Source organism: Epinephelus fuscoguttatus, linkage group LG15 (genome assembly GCF_011397635.1).
Source record: "Epinephelus fuscoguttatus linkage group LG15, E.fuscoguttatus.final_Chr_v1".
NCBI classification, from domain to species: domain Eukaryota; kingdom Metazoa; phylum Chordata; class Actinopteri; order Perciformes; family Serranidae; genus Epinephelus; species Epinephelus fuscoguttatus.
The window spans coordinates 21,816,912-21,827,301 of NC_064766.1; the positions used below are offsets into that span (position 1 = coordinate 21,816,912).

At 39.4% G+C, this 10,390-nt stretch overlaps 1 protein-coding gene across 1 annotated transcript in view; it reads left to right on the top strand.

Moving 5' to 3' along the window:
• The window catches only part of LOC125901720 (solute carrier family 22 member 13-like), a 10,467-nt gene extending 4,942 nt beyond the window's left edge, over positions 1–5,525 (top strand). Inside the window, exons 6-10 of the mRNA XM_049597585.1 lie at positions 1,908–2,002; positions 3,005–3,219; positions 3,317–3,425; positions 4,029–4,235; positions 4,360–5,525. Of these exons, the coding sequence (XP_049453542.1) occupies positions 1,908–2,002; positions 3,005–3,219; positions 3,317–3,425; positions 4,029–4,235; positions 4,360–4,414 (681 nt within the window). The 3' untranslated portion in view covers positions 4,415–5,525. The remainder of the gene's footprint in view (positions 1–1,907; positions 2,003–3,004; positions 3,220–3,316; positions 3,426–4,028; positions 4,236–4,359) is intronic.
• Positions 5,526–10,390: the final 4,865 nt, after the last annotated feature.

Genomic DNA, 10,390 nt, shown 5'->3' on the forward strand with positions numbered 1-10,390 from the left:
GCGGGTACGGGAAAAGAATGAATGAATGACCTCAAAACAGACTAAATATAACAATCACAGCAACCTAGGTAAAATTATATAAAAACACGCTAGGTAAAATAAAAGCACAGCACACTGATAAAAATATGTAAATAAATAATAAACACAGCAAAACATGGCATGGACATGAATTTTTGACCCTGTCTCATTTGTATGACATCCTATAAAAGTACACACACGACTGTTTGTGGGATTTCCTTCCTACCTTAACGTAATGTTACTTAATCATTGCAAAGTTACGGAAGTCAGGTTTAGGCAATAAAGGTGATATCATTGAATTAAGGAAAAAAAAATGTTCACATGATTCCAAGCACCAGTCCCCCGGAGGAAAGTCCTGTGTTTTGTGACCCATCCACCCACCCATCCAACCTGTCTCCTAACTAGACCACTCAGGACAGCTTCCCTCTTTACTCCTGTCAGTGCATTGGTCACATGAGCACAGCCCTACAAAATACATGGGTTACACACGAATTACTGGCTCAGGATTACGAAGGCTATATATGAATTTTGGTGCATTACTTTTCATAGGAAAACATACAAACAGTGCATGAGAACAGCCTGGTTTGGAAGTACTGAGCATTCAACTGGATAAATGAGAGCTGAATTATACTACACAAGTTCTGAGAGTTTGCAAACAGATGACCTGCTATAGTTTTGCTGCTATTAAATGTGGTACCCAATCAAAGTTTGCGTTACAATTTAAAATGAACGCAGCATAACTAAGTGATATCCTCTTGAGACCCTTACTTGACCTTATACTTGATTCTACTGAACTTAGACCTATTGTCCTTGTTCATGGACACTTTTTTGTGCCATCTAGTGGTAGTAAGAGCACAATACATTAATCCATGTAAAAACAAGATGGCAGACATCTCTCTCAAAACCTGATCACACTTTATGGTTCAGACTTGTTTATTTATGATTAATATTGTTTATATATATTATAGTTTGATATTTCATACAGGGCGGCACAGTGGTGTGGTGGTTAGCACACTCGCCTCACAGCAAGAGGGTTGCCGGTTCAATCCCGGGCGTGGGAGCCCTTCTACAGTTTGCATGTTCTCCCTGTGTCAGCGTGGGTTCTCCGGCTTCCTCCCACAGTCCAAAGACATGCAGATTGGGGACTAGGTTAATTGATAACTCTAAATTGCCCGTAGGTGTGAATGTGAGTGTGAATGGTTGTTTGGCTCTATGTGTCAGCCCTGCGACCTGTCCAGGGTGTACCCTGCCTCTTGCCCGATGTCAGCTGGGATAGGCTCCAGCCCCCCTGCGACCCTCAAGAGGATGAAGCAGTTAGAAGATGAATGAATGAATGAATGAATGAAGATATTTCATACAAATTTAACCAATTTTAGCAACAGTAACAAGTTAAGACGCTGTTCATTAGAAAGTACTCGTGTGAGGACATTGGGACTTAATTATTGTTGACAATATTTGTTTTTATTTATACTTATTGGGTCCTACTGATCCCATATAGCTAGGGCAAATTAAAAATGCATACCAAACACAAGTTCAGGTCTCAGGAGGATATACAAATGGTAAATTTGTTGGTGAAATATCTATACGTTTTTCGTATTTTTCCAGTTCTCAGTGAAATCAGTCAATCAATCTTTCTTTACAGAGTACTTTTCATACAATAAAATGTAGCACAAAGTGCTTCTCATAAATGAAAGCAGAGCCCCTCCATCCCCAACAGAACCCCTCACCTCCCTCACCCCCATCCTGATGTGATTAAAAAAAAGAAGGAAAACAGAAAGAGAAAAATAAATAAGAAGAGGAAAAATATAAATTACATGCTATTTAGAAGTATACAAGATTTGTGTTGTTAATTATTGTCATTGTTAAATTAAATAATATCTCTGTCACAGATTGCAGTGAACAATGCTGTGCAAAAGGATGGTATAAAGGTTATCTTCAGATCATGTCTACTGACTGGATGTTTCTTCACTGTTTTGGTGGCATGGTAAGCTGAAATTTCCAAAATCTCTACAAATTGTTTTTTTAAGTGAGATGGACAACATATTTAACATCTGTCACACTGTCACTAACTGCACTCCCTGAAGAAATGTTATCATATTGTTGTAAAAATGAAAGAGTGATTCCAGAGAGAAGCAGACAGAGGGGTCTACAGTCTGCGTTTGAAGGATATATCCAGGATGTCAAACTGACTCAGCAGCAACAACAGGTTCAAAAGACAAAGTTAGTTAGAAGCTAAAGCCGAACTATAGGCTACAGATCACAGTGTAAAAGTGAACCACCACATCACTGCTGATCGCCACAGAAGACAATGAATATAAAGGGAAACTTTGCTGATATTGAACCAGCTGTGTGGCATCACAGTGTGTGCAGATGAACAGTGTTTGGCTTCAGCACGTGCTGCTGCCAGTACCCCGACCTCTGCTGCCGAACGGGCAGGGATCTCTGGGGGAAGTCAAACAACATTCATCTGCACACACTGCGATGACACTGGTTGAATATCAGCAAAGTTTCCCTGCTTCTCTTCACTGGTTCCTGTACAAAAGCAGCATGTATATACATTCAGTAGGCTATATCTTCAGTAGCTAGCTAGCTAACCCTACACTTTTCAGGGTTTGATTTTGGTTTTGGAACAGGGAATAAACATATATCTTTTTCCAACCTCTCCAGGTAATGAGTATCATTAATACACGACATGCCCCAGGCACAACATTTAGCTCCAAATCCACAAAACCAGCCTGAAAATGAAGGAAATCTGTAACGATTGCATTAGAGTCAATGGAGCACAGCTGTGTTGTTGTTGGACCACTGTCTGAACTGGCCTGATGCTACGTTATGATTGGCCAATCTGCATCTGGGGCAGGACTTAGCAAAGGTTAAATTTAATGCTGCAGAATTAATGCCCAGTCACTAATGTGAAAAAACTGATGTACATGTGTTGTTATGGATGTTACTGTAGCACATCTTCTGTTTTCTTCCTTTTTCTGAGGTTTTCATTGAACCTCGGCCTATACTCCCTGCACTTGAACATGGGAACCTTTGGCTTGAGCATCTTCTTGACACAGGTGTTGTTTGGTGTTAGCGAAATACCAGCAAATTTACTTGCCGTGTGGCTGCTGGAGGTTTTTGGGAGAAGAAAATTAATTATATCAACACTTACGGCAGGAGCACTCTCTGCTGCAGTTATCCTAGCTGTTCCTCAAGGTAAACCACTTGGTTTGGTTAGCAACATGACAATTTATTATTTATGTCCTGGTTTTGTCAAGTTTAATGTTGTCTTGTCTTTTTTTTATGTTTCTAGAATATGCCATTGTTGTTACAACTTTAGTTGTCTCAGCTCGTTTTTTCCTGATCTGGTCTTGTACTATATGCAGTATCCTTATGCAGGAGTTGTTTCCGACATCTGTCAGGTAGGTGCCTGTCCTGAAGGATTATTAATGTGCACCTCCTCCTGTACTGCCTTAATATGCATCAAAACATTGTTTTCTAGTTGGAGCCGCGCCTCGTTTTCAACTGTATGGTTTGACTAAAATGAACAGTGACAGCAATATAGTCCACGATAATCCGTGTACCCTTCGTTCTTTTGTTTTTCTCTTTCAAAACCAAATCAGAAAAACAGAAAAGCAATCTCGTTTTTCTGTTTATTCCTGATTCACGATGACCAGCGCTGCGTAGTTGTCCCTCCATTGTGACATTAGAAAGTGTCACATTTATCTTACAAGTGTACTCTTCTTCAACATTTTGTTTACTTCCTGGATTTTTCTCGCATGGAAATTCTGACCAATCAAGAGCAGCTGTCTCGCACAAGGCATTTTATCTGGTCCGCTTGTAAATGCTGCCATGACAACACGAACTAACTCTAGGCAATTATACAACTTTGTTACAAAATTAGTCCCTGATTCAGACCAAAGCAAGACAACTCTAGGTCTGAAAGCACCTTTACTCAGAGTTAATAATGTGTTATTTAACCAGCATGTGGATGTGTTTTAACTGTTTTAACACCTCCTTTTCAGACAAACAGTCACAGCCTTGGGAAACATGTCAGCAAGAGGAGGGGCAGCAGTGGCTCCACTGCTCAACATGTTGGCTGTGTTCCACTGGGTCTTACCCATTGCCATCTTTAGTAGCCTTATACTGGCCAGTGCAGCTCTGTGCTTTTTGCTTCCCGAGACCAGGAGAAAAGAGCTTCCGGAGTCGGCCGCTGATTCCAAAAACAACAGGTGACTATGGCTAATACGTTATAACTTCATCATTAAAATATAAAGGGTTGATATCACTTACATTTCTTCGTTTCATCCTGGATAACAATCCGTCATGCCTCTGTTTCTGTCCTTTGCCTTTCAGAGATGTTACCGCCACAACAACAGCAGGTCACAAACAGACAGAAACCCGGCTGTAGGCATGTCTATGCTTATTCTTTAAAACAAACATACCACTCATCACTTAGTTGGAACCTCCCATGGGGTCTCAGTATAGCTCACAAGATAATTAAGAAAAAAGAATCTGATTTTGCATGGTGACTGTAACAAACATGCAGTTCAATGCTTCTTTCCTTTAATTTTACTGCTTCTATGTCCTCTGGCTATGGTTTTAATATGAGTCTGTGAAGGTTAGTTAGTTAGTTATTTAGTTATTTAGTAGCAGTTTATTTTGAAGATTTAAGTAGAAAATAAACAAAATAATCAAACAGTAGCCTAGCAGACAGACATAAAAACAGGTTACCAAAACCACAGGTTATCTTCTCTATATACTTCTTTTTTAACTGGTTTAGGTTTGGACATTTCTTTAGCTCCACATTCAAAGGGTTCCATAGTTTAACTCCACAGGTAGAAATACAAAATCCTTTCCTTGTCATTACACACAGACAAAGTCTTGAAATTTAACGCTACCCTTAAGTCATAAAGTCATCCCCTTGCCTTTCAATGAATAATTTTTGAACATTTCCTGGTAGTAAATTGTTTTTTTGCTTTAAATATTATTTGTGCTGTCTTTAATTCCACAAGATTTTTAAATTTTAAGAGTTTTGACTGTAAGAATAATGAGCTGTATGACCCCTATATCTTGCACCATGAATGATCTGAAATGCTTTCTCTTGCAAAATAAGTAATGGATGAACTGCACCTCTGTAGCTGTTGCCCCAAACCTCTGCACAGTCATTTGGATATGGAAGAACGTGTCAACAGTAAAGAATGTGGAGTGACTTGTGATCCAGGACCTGCTTTGCTTTATTTAATTCTGCGATACTTTTTGATACTTTGGTTTGTACATGCTTAATATGGAATTTCCAACAGATTTGGTCGTTTATTATCACCCCAGGGAATTTGATTTCATCTATTCTTTCAATATCAAACCCATCCAAATGAGTCTTGTTTTTTTCAGGTTTTATGATAATTTATTTCTATCAAACCATACTTTGAATTAAATCAATTCTACCACACCTTAACATGCACTTATTTTTATATATTTTTACTCCCTTTTTGTTTTGTAATAATGTATGTGAAATAAATAAAAATGAGAAACTAAATACTTGGTGCAGTTTGGATTGTCTGTACTGCAGAGGTGTTCCATTTTCTCAGTAACACATCTGTAAGGTTAAACTGCTCAGATTTATAACTTGAAGTTTTAGTTGTTCTTATGGAGAAGTATTGAATGACCCTCAGCCATCTTAAATCATGTCCAATCAGTCTTTTTTCAGCATTGGCAGTATAAAAACAAAATCGGGGAGTGCAGCAAAATGCTGCCTGCCTACTTTTGTTTAAAGAATGTGCCTTTTTCAGGGCAATGGGGGGCGTGAGCAAGTAACAAAACGTGTAATCTCTCAAGACAGATTCTGCAATTTACATTGTAGAATCTGTTGGCAGCCTTGTGTGAAAGACGACTAGAGAGGGAGGGAGGGCGTGGCTTTGAGTTTGAACAGTGCTGCGCTTTAGCCAATCACAATGGAGGGGGCGTGGCCGAGACGTGCAGGTGTCCTGTGTATCTACAGAAATAGCAAGCTCTGCGTCCATAGCGACCGCTCCACCCAAAACGCCGTCTCGTCATTTTTTTTTTCCAGCGGATGTCTGAGTTACAACCAGTCTCGCCACCAGACAATCAGAGATCTCCGTCTTCCGATAGTCTGGGGACACTCCTTTCTAAAGCATGTTTAACACACCGGCGAAAACCAATAGTATGTCTCTGCAGACCCGGAGACTGCAGATTCAGACCCACAGTTCTGTACCCGCAGTTCTAGACCCCTTGTTTTTCGTCCCCTACTGGACGGCTGTATAACTGCAACTAAATCAGCATCTCACCCAAACACCACTGTTTGAAAGAAGTTGGACTTTTAATGCTTTACTACAATTTACAGTTTTAAAATTTTATTACACCCGAATAAAAATACCAAGATTTAATTGTTGATTTATGCCTGGGTGCTGTTCTGCATCATTATTGTTTGCTGGTTGTTCTGTATGGTTTGATCCAACTATTTTAGTTCTTTATTTCTTAATATTCATCAGACTGCTCTGACTAGCCCCCCAAAAACTTGCACTGCATTGATCAAACCCGCTACAACATATAATAGGAAGTGTCTGGTCTTGGGTGTCCAGTGCTCACTTTTGTTGTGGGAATTTGAAACAAAGGCTGTGAAATACTGAAATGGTTTGAAATGTTTTATTGTGTGCAGTGGTTACATCACACATCAGGGAGATCTGCAGAGAAAAAAAAGAAATCAAACATATCACAAAATTGAAAACAGAAACTCTTAAAAAAATTAAGTACCTATCACAGTCTACACTGAAATACTGAAGATTCTGGAGCATAGCAAATACATTATTATATCAACATATTAACAATAGTGCCCCTTCCTCATCTGCCTTTCGATCCTCCACAAAACTCCTCCACTTCACTGTGGTTTCCTCTTTCTGGATTGTTATGCGCACCTTAAAAAGAGAGTCCATAATTAGTCAAAGTTAAGATTTTTCAACCGTTTTACACACATAAACAAGGCCAAAACTTAATAATAGACAAAAATACATTTCTGATCATCTGCGCCGGATGAACTTAATTTCTATCCACAAAATCTCTAAATATATGCTATTGAGTAATATCAATGTAGTGATATAAACACACGTGATATATAATATTATGAATAATTTTAAACTAAATGTGTGTGTGTGTGTGTGTGTGTGTGCTTTTGCTTGCACCTCTTGCAAACAACTCCATTCTTGCTTGAAAAGAAAAAATATCGCTGAGTTTCACCGGTGGCGTTCGCTCGTCTATTTGTATGTACTCCGACAGCCACTCCACCTTAAACGACACGTGTTTTTTCCTAAGATTTCTAGAGGATGAAGCGTCACAGCCCACACATTTAGCCATAGCTACAATGCTATGGCTAACGGCTAACAACAAATAAGACAGCAGTGAATACCCAACATAATGCCATTGATTGGCTGTCAAGCTAAACAACCGTTGCAGATATTGGCTTGGCAGTTCACTGTCATCTGTCACTCATTGCACAGACAAACGTCCACAGTGGACCTACGTATTTACTGTTCAAGTCACAAGACAGCGCATATGAGAAAAAAAAAAAATTAAACCAGTAAAAACTGGTCGGGGATATTTGAGCAAAGAGGAGGGGAGCAGTGTGCAATTGCGCAGTAAAACAGCTTAGAGGAAACAGTGACCACCAGTGGGTCGCATGTGCGGCGTCATCAACAGCTCCTCCCACAAGTCATCAACAGCCCCTCCCACAAGTCATCAACAGCCCCTCCCATTGCGGAAGGCTGCCTCGTTCTGTTTAAACTAAACGGGTTCCCCCAATATGTCTACACTACGAGGCAGAAAATTGAGTATCTTGGATCAACTCGCCAATCCGGCGCTGTGTGTGTAAACGCTCGCAGCTTGCTGGCAAAACGGCCCAACATTCACGGAAAATCTGGCAGTGTAAAAGGGGCTTCAGATTGAGGCTGGTCTGTGGCCACCACATGTAAAACCATTACCTTTTTGGGAGTTGTCTTGCTTTCACCTCTCCATTGCACCTGTTGTCACTTTCATTTGCACCAAAGCAGGTGAAACTGATTCACAATCATTTGTGCTTCCTTAATGGACACATTGATATCCCTGACGTTTAACTGACTTGGTGTGACCATTAAGTGTCCCCTTCATTTTTTTGAGCAGCACATGTTTTTTTTAAGTGCACCATATCATTCAGTTTTTGTTGTGTTCTAAAGTCCAGTTTTATTTTTATTTCAGTTACCTAAAATGTTTTTTTTCCCACTCTGTGTTTTAGTTTTTGGTGCACACTTAAAATGACATTCCCTCACTGAAAGCCCTGACTGTAAAAACCTTTTACACTACTGAATCAACTATTGTCAACAAGTGTTGTCCTGAACTGAACTTAGTTTTACAAACATTTTACATTTTATTCTGAAGATGTTATCTTTTCTACACATAAAACCAACCGACTAAACACGAGTATAAACTGCAACAACCTACAAAGGTCAGTCTGTTCAAACACAGGATACTGTTGTTGGAGAGCACGGTATCATCAGGTCTCACCACACTGCCACTCACTGATGTTTTTTGCAATCTTTACAACACATCGCTGTTGTTTAAAGCATTGTAACTCAAGCTATGACTACTTTTTATAATCATTGTTCCAATCAGGATATTTCAGCTTTCATGGCTCTGTGAAAACCTTTGAACTATTTAATTGCTGAAAAGAATACGAAATGAACAGTTTTTATGCTCATAAGAATTCAGTGTCTTTGGAAATGTTTTCAAATCAAAGGTTAATGCTTAGGTTTATTTTACCAGATATGTTGCACCCAGCACACTGCAGATTTAAATTAGAAGCATCAGAATTGAGACATGAGACATGTTACAATTTAAACATGTGATGGAAACAATTTCAAAGGAACATCCATGCTCCCAAATCACTGGTCTCTTAAATTGGACATTTCATGAATTTGCTTGCAAGGAGTCAAAGTCATTGAGTTCAAAGCCTGGAATTAAGTTCAGATGCAGACAAGAGGACATATGATAAGTGACATATTCCTCATAATGCACCATCTCCAGTGAATAATAAAGCTTTAGTGCACACTGCGTGTACATCACATTTTCCAAGGTATAATTTAAGGTTAAACATTAATGGATATTGTTTAAACTCTGCTGCAGCCTTTTTAAATAAACACAGAGTGAAGTAACTGATATCAACATGGCCGATTTTGGAGAAATCCTGAGGAACATTGGAGAATTTGGATTATTCCAGCAGCTCACTCTGATGGCACTTTGCGTACCAAATTTCATTCAGTCTTAGCGAGCAGCATATTTATCTTGTCAGATCCAGAGCGACACTGTAACACAGACTGGATCCTGCAGACTGACTCTAACCTGACCACAGAGGAGCAGCTGAATCTGACTCTGCCCCAGATGGAGGATGGGACCTTCAACAGGTGTTTCATGTTTGTCCCTGTGGACCTGGGACATTGGTGCCATCAGGGAGTATGGACTCAGTGAGACCACAGGGTGCCAGAATGGATGGGTGTACCTCAACAAGATGTATGAGGCCACCATAGTCACTGATGTATGTTATGAGCGTCGACCGGCGGACTTTTTTTTTTTTTCAGTTAATAAATAAATAACATTTTTACATCTGTTCCACAGTTTGATCTCATCTGTGACAGAGCTAACTTGGTGCAAGTCACTCAAATCATGTTCATGGCCGGTATTCTTGTTGGTTCCATCGTGTTTGGACCTTTTGCTGAATCATACGTATTTTTCATGTAGCAAAATATTTTTGATTTATAGCTGAAGATAAAGAAATAATACACAACCCCACACACAGCTCCAATGAATACATATTCAGTTTTAAAATTTTGCAGATAAGATACAACTTATACAAACATGTAACTTAACTGCTGCCAACAAACTAAATACTAGCAAGGTGTCTGCATGTTTTGAAGTGTTTTACTTCCGTGTGTTGACTCTAACAGAAGCTGTATTTTTGTCTACAGTGTATCACTTGGTTAATCTCTTTCTGTTGCAGGTTTGGTCAGAAACGGGCAACTCAAATTTCAGAAGTCATGGCGTTCATATTTACTATAACAACAGCGCTTTGCCCCAATGTCTACTTATACTTGGCATCCCAGTTCTTGCTGGCGATTGGACGTGGAGGCTATCAAGTCAACTATATTATACTAAGTATGTACCATGTACAGGTATAGATATTTATCACATGTGCCACTAATTTTAGATCAGATCATTTCAGGATTTGGAGCTAAATGCTGTGCCTGGGGCATGCCGTGTATTAATGATACTCGTTATCTGGAGAGGTTGGAAAAAGATACACGTTTCTTCCCTGCTCCAAAACCAGAATCAAACCCTGAAAAGTGTA